The sequence below is a fragment of the Carcharodon carcharias genome, chromosome 10 (assembly GCF_017639515.1).
Source record: "Carcharodon carcharias isolate sCarCar2 chromosome 10, sCarCar2.pri, whole genome shotgun sequence".
NCBI classification, from domain to species: Eukaryota; Metazoa; Chordata; class Chondrichthyes; order Lamniformes; family Lamnidae; genus Carcharodon; species Carcharodon carcharias.
In genome coordinates this window covers 68,930,777-68,956,364 of record NC_054476.1, presented here as the reverse complement: position 1 = coordinate 68,956,364, position 25,588 = coordinate 68,930,777, and the positions used below count along the sequence as shown (strand labels likewise).

The 25,588-nt window shown below is 44.8% G+C and overlaps 1 protein-coding gene across 1 annotated transcript; it reads right to left on the bottom strand.

Moving 5' to 3' along the window:
* Positions 1-1,153: 1,153 nt before the first annotated feature.
* LOC121282843 (insulin-like) lies at positions 1,154-5,016 on the bottom strand. The gene is made up of 2 exons (XM_041196656.1): positions 4,830-5,016; positions 1,154-1,308 (listed from the first exon to the last, which is right to left on the bottom strand). Exons 1-2 carry the CDS (start codon positions 5,014-5,016, stop codon positions 1,154-1,156), a joined length of 342 nt encoding a protein of 113 aa, XP_041052590.1.
* Positions 5,017-25,588: the final 20,572 nt, after the last annotated feature.

Genomic DNA, 25,588 nt, shown 5'->3' with positions numbered 1-25,588 from the left:
ACCCCTGTTCACTTCTCTCCCCCCACCCAACACACGCCCCCCCCACCACCACCACCTTAAACCAGCTTATATTTCACCCCTTCCTGGGATTCGCCTAGTTCTGTTGAAGGGTCATGAGGACTCAAAACGTCAACTCTTTTCTTCTCCGCCGATGCTGCCAGACCTGCTGAGTTTTTCCAGGTAATTCTGTTTTTGTTTTAGATTTCCAGCATCCACAGTTTTTTGCGTTTTGTTTTTTGTTTTTATCTAGATAGGTTCTTGATTGGTAAGGGGATCAAAAGGTTATGGGGAGGAGACAGGAGAATGGGGTCGAGAAACTTATCAGCCATGATTGAATGGCGGAGCAGCCTCGATGGGCCAAATGGCCTAATTTCTGCTCCTATGTCTTATGGTCTTATGGTCTTATGAAGCTATGAAAGGATTAGAAGCTGGTATCACCCAAAAAAATTCCAGTCCAGAGCATGGGAGCATTGAAGGCAGTTTGGAGCACTCCAACTAAGCCAGCAGTGAAAGGAGCCAATTTATCCACAGGCATTGAAACTAGGACCGTTTGTGTATGCATGACTCCATCACCTTATGCAGCTGAGCTAGTGGACAGCCATCACTTTAATCCCTTTTTCAGATTTTACAGTGGCCATCTTTAACCACTATTCTACCTTGTGTCAAGCCCTGATTCTCTTCACTTCAAGCTGCATTCATTGCACTTGCCTTTACCAGCAACAAATTGAAAATATCTTGCTTTGTGTGTGGTTTATTTTGGTGACACAGTGAAGTAAAATTAGGCAGTTAAAAAAGGGAATTGAAAAAGAAAATTGGAGGCATCAGAAGCTGCTCTTTATTTTTAATTTAAATTTAAGTAATAGGTTACAGACTGTTTCAATCTGCAAAAGTGCATAGAATGTGCCAGGTCATCCATATAAACAGAGTACGCTTCACATAAATGCAAGAGGCAGCTCCATTCATTTTGATAAAGGGACAAAACAATAGACAAAGGCATTTTAAAATGATGATGTTTTCCCAATAAAAGTAAAATGCAATTTTATTCAATTTTCCACCAGTTATTTAGAATTTTTGCACAGCTAGAGAATTTTTAAAAAATAATTGATATGACAATGAACCTGCCTCTTACATAATGGCTGCATGCCTACATTTCTTATTGGTTGCAGTAGCCTTCCAGATCGTAAAGGGAGCAGGTATTGTGACAGCAGTGATCCACTATCCCCCTCTTCATCATCTGGCCCAGCCGTTTATTGAATGGAAATTGCTGCTCTGTCTCATTTTCTTGAATGGACTGTTGACCACGTAATGCTGAAAGAGAATAATTCAACAATATTTAATTTCTCCTGTCCTCGGAAAGTCAGATCGTATCTATGCAGAAAGAAACAGAGTTAACGGGTTGGATTTTATGGGTGAAAAATTCAGTAGTGGATGGGATGAGGGAGTCCTTTCACAATCCTAATGAATGCCCTACAGCAATTTAATATTGAAAGCAGCATTAATTGCTTTATGACAAGACTTTCACCCATATCTAGGCAGGAAGTCCTGTCTTAGAGAGCTGCTGGCCAATTGGATGAGTGGCAGCTCTGTAGTCCCATCAGCACCAGCTGACAGTAATGGCCACGGTTGAAACTACAAGCAGTCCCACCACGCCAAAGAGCCCAGCTAAGCCCAGGGCCATGGATCTCAGAGAGCAGTTGAGGGGGGCTGGGTTCAAGAAACCAGGGGTAAGGATAAGGGGGGAATGACCTGGGGAGTGGGTGCAAAAGGTGCTATGGGATCTGCAAAGGTGGTCCCCCCAACCTGGCCCAATTCATGCAGCTAAAGCTATTAGGCTTTCCACATGGTGTGGGCCCCCTCCTCTCTGCCGCAGCAAAATACCGGTGGTGGGATGAAGCATTTTAGTGGCCTTTAATTTGCTGGGCTGCCCGACACCTCCCCCCAACTCCTCAGCATTTTGACAGATCAGGGTGGGCAGGCAGGCAGAGGGAAGGCCATCCACTCATGACCCTGCCTTCAAACCCACCGGCAGGGAAGTGTAAAATCCAGCCCAATGTTTCAGGTCATTTTGAAATGTTAACTCTCCAGAGATACTGCTGGATCTGTTTTTCTAGCATTTCCTGCTTTTCCCCCGATTTCCAGGATCAGCAGTATTTTGCTGTCTTTTCCACAAGAAATTTTTGCTCCTGCTGTGAAGCATCCTCCCCTAACTACCCTGTGCACTCTCACTCCCTTACTCTGTCCACAACATCCTGTGATTGGATGTATATGCATGAACAGAGACCATCATTTTCCCACATCATGTCATTGAGAGGAAGAGATAACCTGCGTTCACATCTCTATCAACCTCCATCATTAAGGGCAGAATTTTGCCCTTAGCGTGCAGGATTGGCAGGGGTGGCTGAGGGCAGTGGGGAAGCCACCTACTACCCGCGATTGACAGTGCACCGTGATTTCACGCTGGCGGGCCAATTATGGTCCGCCCAGCGTGATACGCAAGCAGCAGCGCTAAGTGCTGCCTGTGTGGGTGGGGTAGGAGGGCCAGCAGGCCTAGCACAAACTTTGCACATGCATGAATAATCTGCCTGAGACACGGAGCAGCCTTGTGTCTCAGGGGGATGAAGAACATATTGAAAAAATTATTAAACAACAGGAAAATTTAATAAAGCACGTCCCCTCATATTACTGTCACATGAGCAAGGATATGTTTTTAATTAATAATTTAAGTTTTTATTTCATTTGTATTTGCTTTTCGAAACCACATCCCGCCCATGGGTGAGGTTTCCAAAAAAATGCAAAGGCCGCTTGGCATTTTCGCCTGCCCGCCAATCGTTAGGTTGAACGAGCATGACAAATGAACAACAATTGATAACTTAATGGCCTTAATAGGCCTTTTAATTGTTGAGCTATCGTGCAACTGCACATTGACATTGACACACTTGGCTGGCATCATCACATGTCATTTCACGCTTGGTCGGGTCGGGCACGCGCCCACCCCTGAGTTAAAAATTGTGGCCTAAGTTTACTTGAAAAGCCCCTTAGCTGAACAACGCACTTTTCACGCAATTATGGACTATAGTTCTCAGAAGGATTTCAGGAAACATTGAGGCAGCAGTGAATGTGAAGAAATGCACACAATGAGGAGGAAGACTGTGACTGTGTCAGCAATTGGTTAGGCACATTGGCAACAGAAGGGAATTGACGAGAATATTGTTTTCATACAGCGAGTATGTTCTGGACCAAAATGCATGATGATATGGTGCAAGCAGGTTCAATGGTAACTTTCGAAAGGAACTTGCATATATACTTGAAAAGGGAAAAAAATTTGTAAGGCTAAGGGGAAAGAACAAGGGTGTGGGCCTAATTGGATTGCTCTTTTAGAAACGGGCAATGGGAAAGAGTAAAGGGCAACATAATGGATGTGAATTGCTGGGATTTTCAAAAGGCGATTGATAAGATATCCAATAGTAGACTTGTGACTATGCTCAGAATATGTGGAGTCAGAGAACAAAGTGGCTACAAAACAGAAAACAGAGATTAAAGATTCATGGTAGAAACTCATGCTGGCAGAAAGTGAGAGTCATTGTTCCTCACAAATTGGTGCTGGATTCACTGCTGTTCACTATTTACACAAACAATTTGAACTCAGGAATCAGAAATATAATTGCAAAATTTGCAGATGACACTAAATATAATTTGCAGATGACACTATTTAATACTGAGAAAGAATGCAATAAAATACAAGAAAACATTAATAAACTTGCAGAATGATTGTGCAAATGACATAAAGTCTAATGTATACAGTGTAAGGTTTTTACATTTTGGTAGGAAAAATAAGAGGGCCATATGCGACTTGGAAAACGTGTGCCTAAAGGGGGTACAGATGCAAATGGATCTCAGAATATAACTTTACCAGTCATTAAAAGTAGCAGTGCAAGCTAATGAGATCAGAAAAATGCAAACAAAGCCCTGAAATGCCTTTATGGTGGAATAGAATTGAAAAGAAGGGTAGTTACATTAAACTTGTATGGAACATTGGTCAGATTACATTTACAGTCCTGTGAACAATCCTGGTCTCCATATTACAAAAGGAATATAGAGACACTGGAGAAGGTGAAGAAAAGATTTACAAGGATGGTGATACTAGAAATGAAAGGTTTCAACAGTCAGGAAAGACTGAACTGCAGATTGGGAATCTTTTTTCGAGATAAGACAAGGCTAAGGGATGACCTAATTGATGTCCTTAAATTTATGGAAGAGTTTGATAGGGCTGAGGTAAAGAAGATGTTTCCACTTGTGGTGAGTCCAAACTAGGAGACATTAAAAAAAGATAATCACTAATAAATCTAATAAAGAATTTGGGAGAATTCTATACCAGCAAGTAGTTAGAATATCTCGAAATTGATTTCAAGTGGAATAGTTGAGGCAAATAGCTTAATGTATTTAAGGTAAGATTGTAAGGGAGAAAGGAAGAGTAGGACATACTGATGGGGTTCAATGAAGTAGGGCACATGGAGGGTGATGTAGATCAGTGGCTGAATGATCTATGCTGTAAATTGTTTGTAATTCCATGCAATGATGCCTGAATGGCCCATAAGTGTTGTATGCTTCTGTTCAAAGTATTAGCAAAGGAGTGGGACTGATTTTATAGCTCTCCTTAGCATTCCCCCAAAGTCCATCAAAATGAAAATCTAATCTCCATAATTCAGATGTTGCTGGAACATGATTTCCGATCCCAAGCAAGATTCAGGGCAGCAATTTGAGTCCCCATCATTATGACATGCAGAAAATAAATCCATTTATTCATTGTCTCTAGAGTCAGGTCAACATACCTAGAAACTGTTCCATGCCTCTTTTTGCTTTAGGTAAATAGTAGAAACCCTTTTGTCCACACACAAAGTATAGAGTCTCTACTAGATGCGAGCCACACAGGTGCTGTGAAGGTAGTGTTTCTAATCCTTTAGGACAAGAAAAGATGATCAATACAGCCACCAGCACGATTTGGTTCCAAAGCACCATTGCAATGATTAAATGTGGAATTCCCTTTTAAAAAGAAAAGAAAAAATTGCATAATTGTACATAATGTCTTTCATATCTGTGGTATGTGCTTCAAAATGAATTGATTAACTTTGAAGTGTTGCCACTGTGTTTACAGACAGGCACGGTAGCTATTTTGTGCACAGCAAGATCGCAAAAACAGTTAAGGAGATAAATGATTAGATGACTTGTTTTGGTAGTAGTAATTGAGGGATTAAATATTGGCTAGGACACCGCCCTGGCCTCCTTTGAAAAAGGAGCCCCCACTTTCTTCCTGAATAGGCTGGCTTGGCTTCTCAGTTTAACCCGTCACCCAAAAACCGGTGCCAATCCTTGTCAGCCTTAAATGTCCAAATCCTGGAGGGATTGGAACATGCGACCTTGCAACATTCTTGAAAGATGAGAATGCAACCAGATGAAGATGAGACTTGTAAAACGTCCCACCTCGGAGGAACAATTTGATCAACTTTATAAATAACACGTTAAGTTCAAAGTTTCATTCAGATCTCAACTTAAAAAATGATTCATAGTATTCTTACCTGACCAGTCTGCTGCAGCTTGACTCTGAGTCTTTTTGAATGTGTAATGACCATTGAGAGAGCAAGTTAATTTATACAGCAAGCTGTTCATCTGTTTTTTTTAAGTTCCATATTTGGCTCTTAAAACATCTCCTATCCTTGTTCCTCTGGTAAAAATATTGCTGCCCTTGCACATTGGGTAATTGTTAGATTTTGCAACTCATTTAACTTATACTCTAATTGTTTGCACTGATAATCTCTGTCCTTCATTTATTCTCAGCATCAGAAGCTGTTCATAAAACATGGTCATTTCACTTTCAAGAGCTGTTAAACCTTACTGAACAGCTCCAAAATTGTCCACTGGTCAATTAGTAATGACTGGAGCCATTTTGGTGGTTGCTGCTGATGTATTAATTACATTTAATTGTTTTGCTTATTAGAGTCAGTGACAGAAAGAGGACACTTCTGAGCACTTAAAGCGCTGGACTGCCCATCTTAATGAACCTGTTGATCCGTTGATGTAGCAGTTTTCTAGGAATTTAACAGAACTGTATTGACGTGTGTCAGGCAATGATTTTGCCATCACCTTTCCCATTACAGGTAGAACCCTCTGATCTCCCCAGTTCTGTATGATTAATAGGTCACTCTCTTTTTCCCTCTGTTCAGCTATTTCTCTTTCCCTTTGCTACCTGCTTTCTCTCATTCCTTCTGGGCCCTGTCAAGCCCTGAGGTACCCTTAATTCTTGCATTTTATTACATTTCTTTCTTGGGTCATTGTTCTGCATCCAGTTTGAAATGTTGATCCTCTGCTGAATTTTTTACCCTTTCCTCCTTCCATCTCTGGAAGATGTTGGGAGCTAATCTCGACTTTGTGCAATAGTGTAAATGGATGATAATGAATCAGCTGCCTGTTTACATCTCACCAGATTTTTATTCCAGTGATTTCAATGGATGAGATGGAAAACAGCCTGCTGACTTAATATTACCCACTTCACACATTTGCACAAAGCCAACATCTACCCTGTTGACTGTTCCTGGGTCACAGTTCCATGAGACCCTCTGGTACTTCAGCCAAGTGGCTGGTCTCTATGAGTGAACCCAACATTCAGTGTCAACAGACTTTTACAGAATGGAGGATATCCCAACCAAACCCATTTCAGACCTCAGTCGGAGTTCATACATATGCCTATCCCGATAGGAATCCCCGGATAACAATTAAGAATGGAATCTCTGCCTGGCTTTTTTCTTCCTTAGCTCCCACCTGCTAATGTCCTGGCTCAGTTCAGCTATTTCAGGATAAAAATGGACCTTCTCAGTCTGAAAGGCTCAGTTCCTTATCAGGCATGAGCCAAAGCTTATGTATAAAAAAGATCTACAGTAAATTTTGGGACCATAACTTTTAGGAGAGTGGGCTGAAGATATTAGATGCTCACCTCAATAATGTCTCCAAGCCCCTCAGTTGTGGTATACTTGTTACAGATTTGGCTGCATTTACCCAAATTATTGATCACAATATATGTTTGTCTTCTTGGGGCCCATAAGGGACAAAGGGGGCAATCTATGGGTGGAGCCAGTTGACATCGCTAGAGTGTTGAATGAATACTTCACATCTGTCTTCACCCAAGAGAATGAGGATGAAGGTATCGAACTCGGGGAGAGAGATTGTGAGGTTCTTAAGCAAATTGATATAGGGAGTGACAAGATATTGGAGCTGTTGACAGGCTTAAAAGTGAACCAATCTCCAGGTTCGGATGATTTGTGTCCCAAATTGCTGAGGGAGGCAAGGGAAGAGATCGCAGGGGCTCTGACCCAAATTTTTAATTCCTCTCTGGCCACGGGGGAGGTGCCAGAGGACTGGAGGATAGCTAATGTGGTTCCGCTATTTAAGAAGGGTTGTAGAGAAAAGCCAGGGAACTACAGGCCAGTGAGTTTCACGTCAGTGGTAGGGAAACTATTGGAGGAAGTTCTGAAGGAGAGTATCTATCTCCACTTGGAGAGGCAATGTTTGATCAGGGATAGTCAGCTTGGCTTTGTCAGAGGGAGGTCATGCCTAACAGATTTGATTGAATTTTTTGAGGAGGTGACTAGGTGTGTAGATGAGGGTAGTGCAGTTGACGTAGTTTATATGGATTTCAGCAAAGCCTTTGACAAGGTCCCACATGGGAGACCTATAAAGAAGGCAAATGTACATGGGATACAGGGTAATTTGATAAGGTGAATTCAAAATTGGCTTAGTTGTAGTAGACAGAGGGTGATGACAGAAGGATGCTTCAGTGCCTGGAAGCCAGTGTCCAGTGGCATACCACAGGGATCTGTGCTGCGTCCCCTATTATTCGTCATTTATATAAATGACATAGATGACTACGTGGGGGGTAGGATTAGTAAGTTTGTGGATGACACAAAGATTGGCCAGGTGCTTAACAGTGAGGTTGAGTGTCTTGGGCTATGGGAAGATATAGACGGGAAGGTCAAATGGGCAGATAAGTGGCAGATGGAACTTAACCCTGAAAAGTGTGAGGTGATACACTTTGGAAGGAGAAATTTGACAAGGAAATATTCAATGGATAGCATGACACTAGGAAGTTCTGAGGAACAAAGGGACGTTGGCATGTGTGTCCATAGATCTCTGAAGGCAGAGGGGGATGTTAGTGGGGTGGTGAAAAAGGCATATGGGACACTTGCCTTTATTAATCGAGGCATAGATTACAAAAGTAGGGAGGTCATGTTGGAGTTGTATAGAACCTTGGTGAGGCCACAGCTGGAGTACTGTTTGCAGTTCTAGTCATCACATTATAGGAAGGATGTGATTGCACTGGAGTGGGTGCAGAGGAGATTCACCAGGATGTCGCCTGGGATGAAACATTTAAGTTATTAAAAGAGGTTGGATAGACTTGGGTTGTTTTCGTTGGAGCAGAGAAGACTGAGGGGTGACCTGATTGAGGTGTACAAGATTATGAGGGGCATGGACAGGATGGATAGGGAGCAGCTGATCCCCTTAGTTGAAGGATCAGTCACAAGGGGACATAAGTTCAAGGTGAGGGGCAGGAGGTTTAGGGGGGATGTGAGGAAAACCTTTTTTACCCAGAGGGTGGTGACAGTCTGGAATGCACTGCTGGGAAGGTGGTGGAAGCGGGTTGCCTCACATCCTTTAAAAAGTACCTGGATGAGAACTTGGCATGTCATAACTTTCAAGGCTATGGGCCAAGTGCTGGTAAATGGGATTAGGTAGGTAGGTCAGGTGTTTCTCACGTGTCAGTGCAGACCCGACGGGCTGAAGGGCCTCTTCTGCATTGTGTGATTCTGTGATTCTGTGATTCTTGAATCTGAGGAAGACCTGCATGCATTCTCAAGTACATCTCGGTCATAGACACACGTTTGGGCAAGGACTAGGTTTTATATGTTAAGGTTTAGAGTCAGTTGTTTTCTCAAACTGTTTCACACAATGAATTACTTTCGGAGTGCAGTGACTGTTTAGTATGTAAATGTCCACAGTTATTCTGCAGACAGAGGATTTGTAGCTTGTGGAGTGGGTAATGCAACAACAAAACAAAATGCTTTTGCTTTTTTTATTAGAACTTTTATCACAAAGAATTGCCCCTGGTGCTTCACAGAGATAGAAGGAAAATGAATATTGAACCAATGAGGGAAAATCAGAATGGGTGATCAAAACTGTGGTCAAAGAGGTGGGTTGTAAGCAAGGTTTTAAAAGAGGAGAGGAATGTGGAAAGGCAGATGGAATTCCAGAGAGTGAGACCTGGGCAGCTGAAGGCACAGCTGCCAAAGTTGGTGTGAAAAGAGAGCAGGAATATGCAAGAGGCCAGAGTCAGAGCACTCAATAGTATATGAGGTGGGAACGGTTCTACTATGGGAAGAGGTTACAGAGAGAAGGAACAACGAGTGATGGAGTGATTTTAATGCATGTTTAAGAAATTGAAATTTGACGCACTGGAGGACCATGTGCCAATATAGAGCAGTTCAGATGGGTATGATGTGTGGGCAGGATCTGATACAAGGAGCTGATGTTAAGGGAAGGTGTAGGGGGCTGGTCAGGAGAACTCTGGAATAATTCAGTCTACAGTGAACAAAGGTATGAATGAGGGTTTCATTAGTGGTGGAGAAAGTAGGCTGTCTTTTGTCTTTATCTGTAAAATATAACATTCAAGACTAGATGTTACAAAGATAACAAAATACAAAACTAAAGGCTCTGTATCTGAATGCATGTAGTATTCATAACAAAGTAAATTAATTGATTGCGCACATTGAAGTAAATAAATATGATCTGATAGCCATTATGGAGACATGGATGACAAGGATTGGGTCCTCAACATTGAGGAAAATATGACATTCAAGAAGAATAGGAAGCTAGATGAAGTTGGAGGGGTAGCACTGTTAATCAAGGATTGCATTGGTGCAATAGTTAGAGATGACCTTGGTTCAGGAGATCAGGATGTAGAATCAGTTTGGGTAAAGATGAGGAATAGTAGGGGAAAGAAGTCACTAGTGGGAGTGATCTACAGGCCCCCTTACAGTAACCAGAATGTAGGACAAAGTATACAAGAAGAAATATTAAGTGTGCGTGATAAAGGGATGGCCGGGATTTTAAACTACATATAAACTGGAAAAATCAGATTGGCAGACGTAGCCTGGATTAGGAGTTCATAGAATGTTTTCAAGATAGTTTCTCAGAGCAGCATGTTCTGGAACCAACCAGAGAGCAGGTTACATTAGACTTGGTATTGTATAATGTGACAGGATTAATTAATGACCTAAGAGTGAAGGCATTCTGGTAGCAGTGACCACAATATGATTGAATTTTACATCCAGTTTGAAAGGGAGAAGAGTGGGTCTCAGACTAGTATTTTAAATTTAATTAAGGGCAACTTTGTGGCAGGAAAGCTGAGCTAGCTGAAATGAGCTGGGGTATTAGGCTAGGGGATAGATCAATTGAGAAGCAGTGGCAGACATGTAAGGGGATATTTCAGAATACTCAGAATAAGTATATTCCTACTATAAAGAAAAATTCTAAGGGAAGGACCCACCGTCCATGGTTAACCAAAGAAGTTAAGGAAAGCATCATATTTAAGGAATAAGCATATAACTGCACAAAGATAAGTGGCAGGTCAGATGATTGGTCAGAACATAAAGAACGACAGAGAATGACTAAAAGGTTAATCAGGAGAAAGAAATTATAGTGTGAGAGGAAGCTAGCTAGAAATATAAAAATGGATAGCAAGAGTTTCTGTACGTATTTAAAATGGAAAAGAGCAAGCAAAGTGAGTGTTGGTCCTCTAGAGAGTGACAGTGGGGAGTTAATAGTGGATAATAAGGGAATGGTGGATGAAATTAACAAATATTTTGTTTCTGTGTTCATTATAGAGGATACAAAAAACATTCTAGTAATAGCTGTAAATCAGAAGATGGAAGAGAGAGAGGAACTTGATGAAATTACAGTCACTAGGGAAAAGTATTGAGTAAACTGATGGACCTGTGGGCTGACAAGTCTCTGGGCCCTATTGGACATATCCTTGGGTCTTAAAAGAAGTGTCTAATGGAGTAGTGGATGCATTGGTGTTAATTTTCCAAAATTTTGCTAGATTCTGGAAAGGTTCCACCAGACTGGAGAGTAGAAAATATAACCTTTCTATTCAAGAAGGGAGGGAGGCCGAAAACAGGAAATGATAGGCCAGTTAACTTGACATCTGTCGTGGAGAAGGTGTTAGAATTGATCATTAAGAAGGCTATAGCTGGGCACTTAGAAAAACTCAAGGTAATCAGGAAGAGTCAGCATGGTTTTGTGAAAGGGGAATCATGTTTAACCAATCTATTGGAGATTTTAGAACGAGTAATATGCACTCTAGATAAAGGGGAGCCTGTAGATGTACTGTACTTAGATTTACAGAAGGCATTTGATAAGGTGCCACATCAAAGGTTATTGCGGAAGATAAAAGCTCAAGGTGTAGGGGCTAACATATTAGTATGGATAGAAGATTGGCTGTCTAACATAAAAGAGACAGTGCATAAATGGGTCTTTTTCTGATTGGCAGGATGTGACAAGCAGGTGTCTGTACTGGGGCCTCAACCTTTTACAATTTACATCAATTACTTAGATGAGGGATGAAAAGGCATTGTAGCTAAATTTTCAGATGACACAAAAGTAGGTAGGAAAGCATTTTTACCTGTAGAAAATAGGTAGGTAGGTTTCAGACAGGTATAAATAGATTGAGTGAATGGAAAAAATCTGGCAGATGGCATATAATATGGGAAATGTGAAGTTGTTCATTTTGGCAGGAGGAATAAAAAAGCAGAGTATTACTCAAACAGAGAATGACTGCAGAATTCTGAGGTGCAGCGGGATCTAGGTATTCTTGTGCATGAGTCACAAAAATTTAGTATGAAGCTGCAGCAAGTAATTAAGAAGGCTAATGGAATGCTATCCTTTATCATGAGAGGAATTGAACATAAAAATAAGGATGTTATGCTTCAGTTATACAGGGCATTAGTAAGGCCACATCTTAAATACAGTGCGCAGTTTTGGTCTCCTTATTTAAGGAAGAATGTAAATGCCTTGGAGGTGGTTCAGAGGTGGTTTCCTAGATTGATACCTGGAATAAGCAGGTATGTCTTATGAGGAAAGGCTGGACAGACTGGGCTTGTTTCCATTGGAGTTTAGAAGAGTGAGGGGTGATTTGATTGCAGTATATAAAATCCTGAATGGTCTCAGCAAGGTGTACATAAAACAATATGTTTCCTCTTGTGTGAGTCCGGAACTAGGGGCACTGTTTTAAAATTAGGGGTCACCCTTTTAGTTGAGGAGAATTTTTTCTCTCAGAAGGTTGTGTGACTTTGTAACTCCCTGTCTCAGAAGCCGGTGTCATTGAATATTTTTAAGGTGGAGGTCGATATTTTCTTGTTAAGCAAGGTAATCAAAGGTTATCTGGGTAGACAGGAATGTGGAATTTGAAACATAAAAAGATCAGCCATGATCTTATTGAATGGCGGCGAAGACTTGAAGGACCGAATGGCCTACTTCTGTTCCTACTTCTCATGTTCATGTGTTTGTCTGTTCATATGGCTCATGAAGACAGTATGTTGAACATGAAGTCTGACAGCATAGAGGCAATGCAAGGGTCAAGAGCGTGAAACAAACCTCAGAGCATGAAACAAATCAAATACACATGCAAAGATGGAGCCCACATGCCTCCAGGGTTGTGTAGGCAGATGCCTAAGACTTCTGACCTGTCATCTCAGTCATAATTGGCATGTGTCACAGAACATTTGCCCCATTAATACACAATGAAGGGCACAGGGCTATGATTGGAATGATGCTGCAATATTTTTAAATGTTAAATACAGATGGGTGTTGTCAAACAGTCGTGAAGGGTTATGATTAAGAGATTAGAAAAATTACTTTACTAAGAGTGTAGTTAGAATGTGGAATTCTCTGGTATAAGATAAGGGTAATACAGGATATGGAGACAAGATGGCTAAATAGAGTTAGGATACAGATAAGTCATGATTTCACTGAGTGTTGGGACTAGCTTGAGTGGCTGAAAGGCTTACTCTGGTTCTTATGGACCACTCATTCAAATTATAAAGGAGATGGAATCATAGAATGATTCAGAAAGACAGAAGAAGGTCATTGGGCTCATTTTGCCTAAACTGGCTCTTTAACCAATTAATCCCACTTTCCTGCTCTTTTCCCCTATCACCGTAATTTGTTTTGCCTTCAAGTATTTATTCAATTCTCTTTTGATAGTTACTATTGAATCGGCTTCCACCACCCTTTCAGGCAATACTTTCCAGGTCACAACTGCTAATTGGGTAAAAAAATATTTCCTTATGTTGCCTCTGGTTCTTTTGACAATCAGCTTAACTATGTGTTCTCTGTTACCGACTCTTTGTGGAAACAGTGTACTCTTACTTAATCTTTCAAATCCATTCATGATTTTGAACACCTCTATCAAATCTCTTCTTAATAAAAAGCAAAATACTGCGAATGCTAGAAATCTGAAATAAAAACTGGAAATGCTGGAATAACTCAGCAGGCCTGACAGCATCTATGGAACGAGAAACAGAGTTAACATTTTGAGTCTGTGTGACTCTTCTTCAGAGCTAAAGAGAAGTAAAAATGAGATGGAATTTATAACATTGGGGTGGTGGGGGCGGCAAGTGATGGTGTGGAGTGGGTAAAGCAAAATAGAAGGTCAGTGATAGGTGGGGGCTAAGTGGAGATTGACAAAGATGTCATGGACACCAGACAAAGAGAGTGTCACTACAAAAAAGTAGTGGTGAAGACTAAAAAGTTCCTGATGTGCTGATAGTGACATAAAGGTGATAAACCAGAATATGTAAATGGCAGAACAAAGGTCAGCACTCTGTGAAAGAACAGATTTAACAAGTGACAGATGGCCCTATTGAGGGGGAGGGGAAGGGGCGGTGGTTGGGGAAAAAGGATAAAAAAGGAATTAAAAAGTGTCCATGACATTTTTGTCATTCTCTCCTTAGCCCCCATCTATCACTGACCTTCTATCCTGCAATACCTGCTTTGCCCTCTGTCCAACAGTATAAATTCTCAACTGTCAAATCTCGTTTCTACTTCTCTTTAGCTCTGAAGAGGAGTCATACAGACTTGAAATGTTAACGCATCTTAATCTTCTCCAAGGCAAACAAATTTAAGATAATTGTCAAAAGAATCAGAAGTGACAGGAGGAAAATCTAAGGACGGAATTTTCTGAGGCTGCTAGCAGCGGGTGTGATAAGTGGCATGTGCGGAAAGTATGGCGTGACCTGCTTCACAACAGGGTGAAGGCAGGTCGTAAATGTTCGCTCGTCCGCCAATGGTGGGCCACGCTTCCTGCCATTGGTCAGCAGGGAGCTAATCGTAATACATTAGCATATAATTAAAAGGCTATCCCACCAGGCTCTTGGTACCCCCTCGTATCGTCCGTCCACATCGGCGCAAAAGCACGTCGACGTGTTTGACAACAGCATGCAGGCGACGTGCACTTGATGTCCTTCACTTTGGGGGAACTGAGGTGAGCGAGCAGCAGCGTTTTCCAAAGCTTGCCTGTTGTTTACATGCCTCAGGGGTGCTGGGGGCTGGAGGAAACTGATGACTGGCCCCGGAGGCGACTGCTGAGGAGGGAGATGGTGGGGGGATTGGTGTCTGGGGGCAAGTACTGGCCAGCCTCAGAGGTGACCATTGTCGGTGGGGTGGGGGGTGTTGGGGGGTGGGGGGGGGGGGAGTCAAATACTGTCCTGGCGCCGCATCCTGCGCACAGGCAATCGAGGTGGTGGTCAGGGTAAGTGTGGGAAGTGGCCACACATTAGGGACACCTGTATAAACTGACCATGCCTCTGCAACTGAGACAGATCAGGCACAACCACAGTGATATGATTGGGAACAAAAACAAAAATACCTGGAAAAACTCAGCAGATCTGACAGCATTTGCAGAGAGGAACACAATTAACATTTTGAGTCCGTATGACTCTTCATCAGAACTATGGAAAAATAGAAAAGAGGTGAAATATAAGCTAGTTTAAGGGGGGGATGGGACAGGTAAAGCTGGATAGAGGACCAGTGATAGGTGGGGATAACCAAAAGATGTTATAGACAAAAGGACAAAGAGGTGTTGACGGTAGTGATATTAGCTAAGAAATGTGCTAATGGTGACATTAATGGTAGAAAGCAGGACGAGCAAGGTACTGATAGCCCTAGTGTGGGTGGAGTGGGGGGAGGGATCGAAATAGGCTAAAAAGGTAGAGATAAAACAATGGATGGAAATACATTTAAAAATAATGGAAATAGGTGGGAAAAGAAAAATCTATATAAATTATTGGGAAAAGGGGGATCGGAAAGGGGGTGGGGATGGAGGAGAGAGGTCATGATCTAAAATTGTTGAACTCAATATTTAGTCTGGAAGGCTGTAAAGTGCCTAGTCGGAAGATGATGTGCCGTTCCTCCAGTTTGAGTTGAGCTTCACTGGAACGTTACAGCAGGCCAAGGACGGACATGTGAGCATGAGAGCTGGGTGGTGTGTTGAAATGGCAAGTGACAGGGAGGTCTGGGTCATGCTTGCGGACACCCCATTTCCTGTAAGGACTCCATCCCATTCTCTCAGTTCCTTCGCCTCCGTCGCATCTGTTCTGATGATGCCACATTCAAAAACAGTTCCTTCTGATATGTCTTCCTTCTTCCTTTACTGAGGTTTTCCACCCATGGTGGTTGACAGGGCCCTCAGCTGTGTCCAGCCCATCTCCCGCGCATCCGCCCTCACATCTTCCTCTGCTTCCCAGAACCATCATAGGTTCCCTCTTCTCCTCACTTATCACCCACCAGCCTCTGCATTCAAAGGATCATCCTCCGCCATTTCTGCCAACTCCAGCATGATGCCACCACCAAACACATCTTCCCTTCAACCTCCCTGGTGGCATTCCGCAGGGATTGTTCCCTCTGGGACACTCTGGTCCACTCCTCCATCACTCCCTACACCTCAACGCCCTCCCACGGCACCTTCCCATACAACCACAGAAGGTGCAACATCAGCCACTTTACTTGCCCCCTTCTCACCGTCCTTTCAAGTGAAGCAGCATTTCACTTGCACTTCCCTCAATTTATTCTACTGCATTTGCTGCTCCCAATGCAGTTTCCTCTACATTGGAGAGACCAAACGCAGACTGGGTGACCGCTTTGCGGAACACCTTCAGTTTGTCTGCAAGCATGACCCAGACCTCACTGTCACTTGCCATTTAAACACACATTTCTTAGCTAATATCACCACCGTCAACACCTCTTTGTCCTTTTGTCTTGTCTATGGCATCTTTTGGCAATCTCCACCTATCACTGGCCCCCTATCCAGCTCTATCTGTCCCCCCTCCACCCTTAAACCAGCTTATATTTCACCTCTTTTCTATTTTTCCTTAGTTCTGATGAAGAGTTATACTGACTTGAAACATTAACTGTGTTCTTCTCCACAGATGCTGTCAGACCTGCTGAGTTTTTCCAGGTATTTTTGCTTTTGTTTTTATTTCAGATTTCCAGCATCCGCAGTTTTTTGTTTTTATCTTTTTGCTTTTATCTTAGTGATATGATTGGGGTCAGGTTCCTAGCCTATATGTCCATGCAAGCAATGCAGAGGCACCAAAGGGCCATCAAGCGCTCCATACCTTACCATCAACTGCGGCACAGATGTCGTGTCCGTCACCGCTTTATTGGACCATGGAGCAGTTGGACTGCACACATTGTGCAATCCCCTCACCAATGCTGGCATTGTAGCAGTCACTGCTGGAGGCGCTAACAGCCCCTTGCAATCTCAGCATCCTGGTTCGGTCCAGTGTCCCCCATGTCGCAGGTTGACAGGGCAGCGAACTCATCTCTGACCATCCGAGGGGTGACCAGCACTCTCCGGGAAGCATTAAGGGGCAGTCACACAGGGCCAGGAAAGGTGTGTAGTACAGCCATGATAACCACGTCTCTCTCTCTCTCTCTCTCTCTTTTTCATGTTGCAGGAGGACCACGTCAGGATCATGGATCCTGGTGACCTAGCAGTATGCCTGATGACCTACAGAGAATGGAGAAGACTGAGGAGAGAGCGACTGAGGCTCCTGGCTGCGAAAAGGCAGAAGCAGCAACCTCATGAAGCTGGGGCAGCAGTGGCACCCACATACACTGACCAGGACTGCCTTACAAGATGTGGCTGGTTGGTGCCTAGTGACACCCAGGGTCTATAGATGCTGCCTGCCATTCCTGCAGATGATGGAGAACCAGTGTCACTAATGACTGTGCATGTCTAGGGACCTGGTGGCTCACATCTGCTACTTACCTCAGGACTTGGCACCAAGGGGACATGGAAAGCATTCACTGCCAGTGGCAGTGAAAGTGACCATGGTGCTCAATTTCTTTGCCAGTGGCTCCTTTCACGCCTCCACAGGTGACTTCTGTGGGATTTCACAATCTGTCACCCACAAATGCATCCATGAGGTCACAGATACCATCTTCTCCATGGCACACAACTTTGTACATTTCACCCAGGATCGGAACAGTCAGGATGCAAGGGCCATTGGGTTCGCCCTGGTCTCGGGATTCCCACAGGTACAGGGTGCGATTGACTGCACACATGTGGCACTCAGGTCTCCATCGCTACACTCAGTGGACTTCATCAACTGCAAGGGCTTCCACTCACTGAACGGACAGCTGGTATGTGACCACCAGAAACGCATCTTGCAGGTGTGTGTACGGTTTCCAGAGAGTGTCCATGATGCCTACATCCTGAGTCGCTTGCAGATCCTTGCAGTCTTCCAGAGTCCACAGAGGCTGCAGGGATGGCTCCTTGGGGACAAGGGCTACCCGCAGAGGCCATGGTTGATGACACCCATGTGGTGGCCTCAGACTGCAGCAGAGTGACGCTATAATGAGGCTTATGCAGCAACTCACAACTTGGTGGAGCAGACCATCAGGATGCTGAAGATGCGGTTCTGATGCCTGGACCTGTCTGGTGAAGCCCTGCAACACAGTCCGCAGAGGGTGTCACGCATCGTCATCATCTGCTGCACCCTTTACAAACTGGCACTGCAATGGGGTGAGGTGCTGGTTGAGGAGGAGATGAGGAGCTGCACATCTCCTCCGTTGAGGAGGACGTCGATGGGGATGAGGGTGAGGGGGTCCTCGGTGGTGACAATGGTGGGGATGAGGCTCTCACACTGACTAGATGAGTTAGGCACACTCGGGAGACCCTCATAGCTGCCAGATTTATGGAGGATGATGATGACATGCAGTGAGATGTCCCTATAGATCCTCACAAAGTGAAACTTTGACTCCAGTCTGGCATATCACAGCACCAAAATCCTCTGTGAGAATGCTCCTGTCATGAAGATGCAGTGAAAGCCCTAATAGTTGTTCAATTGCAGGAGGATGATGACAGCATGCAGTGAGGACACTCCATAGATCTTCCGATGGCTTCTGAGAATGTCTGACTCCTGTCTGGCCGAGGGCAGCTCGCTTGCGCTCCATGATCAGGGCCATTTCAGAGACGCAGCCATGAAACTTTAGATGCTTCTGACGCTGAGTCCGCCTTCAGCATCTCAGCCCTTCAGGAGCTGGTGCATAGCACCACTGGTCACAGATGCTGGTTTGATGGGGGCCAGCCCCACCTTAAAGGTGCTGAGAGCACACAGAGATTGAGAGAACTGTGGTGCCCAGCCACTACATTCTGGCAGCAATGACCAGCAATGCTGAGGTGCAGGCATCAGTAATGTTTCCAGAGAGTGTGAGGCCGGACCATTACTGTGGTCTGAAGGCTGCATGGAGCGCAGGGAAGAGGCCCTAGACTGAAACACCTGCCTTTTATCTTGTGCAGAAAGGTTTCACATCTGAGTATCAAGAACACTGCTCATCAGAACAAGGAGCCACAGGCAGGGAGATATTCTTGGGAGTTTATTGACAATAGTGAACAGTATGTACAAGTGATCATCACCCGTGACCAGGCTGTGCAACTACTGTTACCTTACTTTCCTAACCCTGCCGCTGTCTTGGTGCTCCCCAGACATCCACAGCAGAGGTGGAGGCAGCCTGCTGACATTGACGCCCTGTCTGTGATGCCTTTGGAGGACCGAGACTTGGTGGGCCCCGGCCTGCTTTCGGGGTCCTGCTGTGTGAAAGTGGTACCCTCCTCGGCCTGTGAAGCTGGAGCTGCAGAGGTCACAGGAAGAGGGGATTCGGGTGGGCCAGTCACTCCTGGAGTCACCTGGGTGAATGGCCCATGAATGTGCACCTGCTGGTCCTCCTCCCTATGGGTGCCTGAGGGCCCCTGGTTGACTCCGTGAGCAGAAGGGAAGCTGGAGTGATATTGAGCTGCCCAGCAGCACTCTCACATACACACTGTTGGAGGCCAACTATGGCATTAGTGATGGAGGTAAGCCTGCGCAGCAGAGCAGGAGTGACATCCTGGACCAAGGTTTCCATGGCGGCTGCCATCCTGCCAGTTTGACCTCGGTGCGTTGCAATGCCGGCGCCATCACCTCACACTGAAGACGGAAGGACTCCTCTGTCGTGCCTTGCAATCTAAGGAGTGCAGCGGACATCCCTTCCTGATATTCCCGAGCTTGTCTTTGCAACTCCAGAAACTGCAACATGACCGAGTTCAGAGGCTCAACATCTGACTTGGACTCAGCAACATTCTGGCCTCCAGCTGTCCTCCAAGTGCTGGAGACCTGGGACGTCCCTGCCTCCGCCTGCTGTGGATCAGAAATTGTGATGTGCTCACCAGATTGTGATCCCGAAGCTACTTTAAAGTTAGATCCCACCGAGGTGTGTGTCTCTGAGCTGGTGGAGGGTGTCAGCGAGCACTGTGACAGGGCTTCAGGGAGGGTGCCTCCAGATTCCTTTTCAGAGGTTTCTTTGGGGCTTGATTGGAGGCTCTGGGTCATGGACTCTGTCGCTGTTTGGCAGATGTGCCTGTGAAAGCAATGGGGTATAATTAATGCATGGCAGTGGCCTGTGAAAGAGGGCACATCACTCACAGCATGGTTGTCTGATGGATGTTGCACTGCTGGATTCTCACTTGGTAAGAGCAGCACGACCTCACCGTCAGCACAGGACCGGTCCCAGTCACCGCCGGCCAGCTGGATGGCTCTGTTTTCGAATACTGTCAGAACTTTGATCTCCGCAATCCCTCCACCTGTCTGCGACCTTCGCCTCCTGTTGTGAACCGGTTTGTCCTGCACGGATAGAGATGGCGAAAGTGTATCAGGATGCCTGCTGGGCCAGATGATAAGTATGCCTGGCCTGTGTGGGTGTTGAGTGGTCCCATGGACAGGATGAGGACAATGAAGATGTGTGTGGGAGAGTGAATGGTGACGTCCCTTGAACTGGCAGTGAGTTAGGGCCCCCCCAAGCCTGGCTGGTGACTTTGCTGCCCACCCTGCTGCCAGTGCAGGGGTAGAGCACATCACGGCAGGCCTCTATGGCATCCAGCAGTCGCTCAAGGAACCTGTCGTTGAAGTGGGGGGCTGCGGTCTTTTTTACTTTGCTGGCCATGTCTCCTGGGCAGGGTCGTGAGCTGGTGGTGATGAGCACTTTGCTGGTGGCTGCCTTTTAAAGATGGTGGCCAGTGTGATGCAACAGTGGGGTCATGGCGGGTGGGTGAATGAGAGCCCACCCACCATGGAAATGGTGTGTCTCAGGGGGGTGAATATATAATGAGGTGGGCTCGGGACGATACAGCATGAAAACCTGCCGTTTTCATCGGCAGGTAGGACTCCATTTTACCTGCCCACTACCATGCTTAGAGCAATTCTGGGAAAATTCCACGCTAAGATTCTATGGCCGGGATTATCTTACCAGTGGCACTGTCGCAGGCAGGACGGGAAAACTTGGAGAGTGGCCAAAAATCAAGTGGCCTTTGGCCGCTCTCCAAATTTTCCTATCGTTCCCACGATGATGCCCCCTGCTGGCGGGACTGGAAACTCTCAGCCTATGATTCTAACCCAGCTTCTCAAATATATCCATAATTGAAATCCCTCATCCCTGGTGTCAGGCTAAAAAATCTCTTTTGCAGCCTCTAACCTTGACATCTTTACTTAAGAGTAGTGTTCAGAATTGAACCCAATGCTCCAGCTGAGCTCTGACCAGTGTTCAAAAAGGTTTAGCGTAACTTCCTTACTTTTGTCTCCTATTCTCCTATTAATAAAGCCAAGGATCCAATATGGCTCTTTTAACAGCCTTTTCAACTTGACCTGCCACCTTCAAGGATTTGTGTACATTAATCCTCAGGTATCTCTGGTCCTGTACCCCTTTAACTTTGGCCAAAGCTTTCCGATATGGCAAGAGGTCTCCGACTCAATTTACGTCACTGATGCACGTCGGGACCGTGAGGAAGTCCTGACATGCTCACAACCGCGGTACTTATGTGGGAAGTTTAAACCTTCAATTACTGGTTTTATCTTGACTGGATTGCTCCATGATTCCAACAACACTGGCCAGAACCACAGAGCCTTGGGCTGTTTGTGCTATACTAACCCTGGTTTTTACAGGCTCTTCATAGTAGGTATAAAATAAGCAGAACACTAAGTAAATCAGCTGGAGTGTCAAAGCACAATGGCACCCACAACGATGTTCAGCCCCCATCCCTTCAATGTTCACCTTCCTTCCAGCAATGTTTACCTCTCTCCCACCAATGTTCACACCATCCCCACACTCTGGGCAATGTTCATGCCGCCACATTTGCTCCCCCCAGTAATGTTCACCTCCCTCGTGGCAACGTTCACCTCCACTCCTCTGAACAGTGTTCACCATTCACCCCCTTCCCCCTCTCTCTTCCCTAGGCAGTGGTCATCCCATCTCATAACCTCTTTTCCAGCTCACCGTTGGACTCCCTGGCTCCTGTCTAATCAATGTCAGAAGAATAAACATTATTGGGGGGGTGAGGGGGAGGGATGGTTGAGGATTTTACCTAGAAATATAGAAACTAGGAGCAGGAGTAGGCCATTCAGCCTTTCGAGCCTGCTCCGCCATTCATTATGATCATGGCTGATCATCCAACTCACTAGCCTGCTCCCGCTTTCTCCCCATATCCAATGATCCCTTTCGCCCCAAGAGCTATATCTAACTCCTTCTTGAAAACATACAATGTTTTGGCCTCAACTACTTTCTGTGGTAGTGAATTCCACAGGCTCAATACTCTCTGGGTGAAGAAATTTCTCCTAATCCCAGTCCTAAATGGTCTACCCATATCCTCAGACTGTGACCCCTGGTTCTGGACTCCCACACCATCGGGAACATCCTTCTTGCACCTACCCTATCTAGGCCTGTTAGAACTTTATAGGTTTCTATGAGATCCCCCCTCATTCTTCTGAACTCCAGCGAATATAATCCTAACCAACTCAATCTCACCTTACATGTCAGTCCCACCATCCCAGGAATCAGTCTGGTAAACCTTCACTGCACTCCTCTATAGCAAGAACATCCTTCCTCAGATAAGGAGACCAAAACTGCACACCATATTCCAGGTGTGGCCTCACCAAGGCCCTGTATAATTGCAGCAAGACAACCGTGCCTATGTACTTGAATCCTCTCACTATGAAGGCTAACGTACCATTTGCCTTCTTTACCGCCTGCTGCACCTGCATGCTTACCTTCAGTGACTTCTGTACGAGGACACCCAGGTCTCATTGCACATTCCCCTCTCTCAATTTATAGCCATTCAGGTAATAATCTGCCTTCCTGTTTTTGCTACCAAAGTGGATAACTTCACATTTATCCACATTATAAGGCATCTGCCATGCATTTGCCCACTCACTCAGCTTGTCCAAATCACACTAAAGTATCTCTGCATCCTCCCCATAGCTCACCCTCCCACCCAGCTTTGTGTCATCTGCAAATTTGGAGATATTATATTTAGTTCCCTCATCTAAATCATTAATATATATTGTGAATAACTGGGATCCCAGCACTGATCCCTGTGGTACCCCACTAGTCACTGCCTGCCATTCGGAAAAATACCCCTTTATTCCTACTCTTTGTTTCCTGTCTGCCAACGAGTTTTCTATCCATCTCAATACACTATCCCCAATCCCATGTGCTTTAATTTTACATACTAATCTCTTATGTGGGACTCTGTTGAAAGCCTTCTGAAAGTCCAAATAAACCACATCCAGTGGCTCCCTCTCATGGGGCTGAATTTTCCGTTCGTCAGGTGGGCGGCACGGAGCCAAATGCCACCAGCGATCAGGGCCGCGCCGCCATTTTACGTGGGCGGGCCAATTAAGGCCCACCCAGTGTGATGTCCACCAGGAAGCGCTATGCGCCTCAGTGCAGCCTCAGGGAGATCGCCTCGACTTTTTAAAATATTAAAAATAGAGAAAAGAAAAATCCTTTACATGTCCCCTCATGTGACAATGTCACGTGAGTTGGGACATGTTCATAATTGCCATAACAACTTTATTACAATTTTTAAAGCCCTACATGAAACCTCATTCCGCCGGTGGATGAGGTTTCATGTTTTTTCTAGTTCCCGCCGGGGCTCCTAGTCGATCCGCCAACCTTAAGGTTGGACAGGTAGGTCCTTTAATTGCTTAATTGATCCTGTCAATGGCCCCAAGTTGCCATTGACAGGTCGGCAGGCCCGCAGCTGATTTTGCTGCACCCCTGCCTTCCTGAAAATTTAATTGGGGCGGGTGGCGATGGAGTTCTGCCTGACATCGTCTCGCATCATTTTACACATTGGCAAGTGGGCCCCTCCCCGCTTGCCGACTGTAAAATCCTGCCCATCAACTCTACTAGTTACATCCTTGAAAAATTCCAGTAGATTTGTCAAGCATGATTTCCCTTTCGTAAATCCATGCTGAGTCTGTTCAATTCTGCCACTGTTTTCCAAGTGCTCAGCTTTTAAATCTTTTATAATGGATTCTAGAATCTTCCCCACTACTGACATCAGGCTAACTGGTCTATAATTCCCTGTTTTCACTCTACCTCCCTTTTTAAATAGTGGGGTTACATTAGCTACCCTCCAATCTGTAGGAACTGTTCCAGAGTTATTGAATCTCGGAAGATGACCATCAATGCATCCACTATTTCTTGGGCCACTCCCTGAAGTACTCTGGGATGTAGATTATCAGGCCCTGGGGATTTATCGGCCTTCAATCCCATCAATTTCCCCAATGCCATTTCCCTACTAATACTGATTTCTTTCAGCTCCTCCCTCTCACTAAACCCTGTATTCCCCAACATTTCTGGTATGTTATTTGTGTCCTCCTTTGTGAAGACAGAACCAAAGTATGTTAAAAGCAAAAAACTGCGGATGCTGGAAATTCAAAACAAAAACAAAAACAAAAATACCTGAAAAAACTCAGCAGGTCTGACAGCATCTGCAGAGAGGCGCACAGTTAATGTTTCGAGTCAGTATGACTCTTCACCAGAACTAAGGAAAAATAGAAAAGAGGTGAAATATAAGCTGATTTAAAGGGTGGGGTGGTGGGGGGGTGGTGGTGTGGTGGGACAGATAGAGCTGGATAGAAGGCCAGTGATAGGTGGAGATAACCAAAAGATGTTATAGACAAAAGGACAAAGAGGTGTTGACGGTGGTGATATTAGCTAAGAAATGTGCTAATGGTGACATTAATGGTAGAAAGCAGGACGAGCAAGGTACTGATAGCCCGAGTGGGGGTGGGGTGGGGGGAAGGGATCGAAATAGGCTAAAAGGTAGAGATAAAACAATGGATGGAAATACATTTAAAAATAATGGAAATGGGTGGGAAAAGAAAAATCTCTATAAATAATTGGAAAAAAGGGGGATCGGAAAGAGGGCGGGGATGTAGGAGATAGTTCATGATCTAAAGTTGTTGAACTCAATATTCAGTCCAGAAGGCTGTAAAGTGCCTAGTTGGAAGATGAGGTGCTGTTCCCCCAGTTTGCGTTGAGCTTTACTGGAACATTGCAGCAGGCCAAGGACGGACATGTGGGCATGAGAGCAGGGTGGAGTGTTGAAATGGCAAGTGACAGGGAGGTCTGGGTCATGCTTGCGGACAAACCGAGGGTGTTCTGCAAAGCGGTCACCCAGTCTACATTTAGTCTCTCCAATGTAGAGGAAACCACATTGGGAGCAGTGAATGTGGTAGACTAAATTGAGGGAAGTGCAAGTGAAATGCTGCTTCACTTAAGTATGTATTTAGTTGGTCAGCCATTTCTTTGTTCCCCATTATAAATTCCCCTGTTTCTGACTGTAAGGGACCTACATTTGTCTTCACCAGTCTTTTTCTCTTCAAATACCTACAGAAACCTTTACAGTAAGTTTTTATGTTCCCCGCAAGCTTACTCTTGTACTCTATTTTCCCCTTCTGAATCAATCCCTTGGTCCTCCTTTGCTGAATTCTAAACTGTTCCCAATTCTCAGGTCTGTTGTTTTTTTCTGTCCAATTTGTATGCCTCTTCCTTGGATCTATTACTATCTTTAATTTTCCTTGTAAGCCTTGGCTTGGCCACATTTCCTGTTTTACTTTGTGCCAGAAAGGAATAAACAATTGTTGCAGTTCACCTATGCACT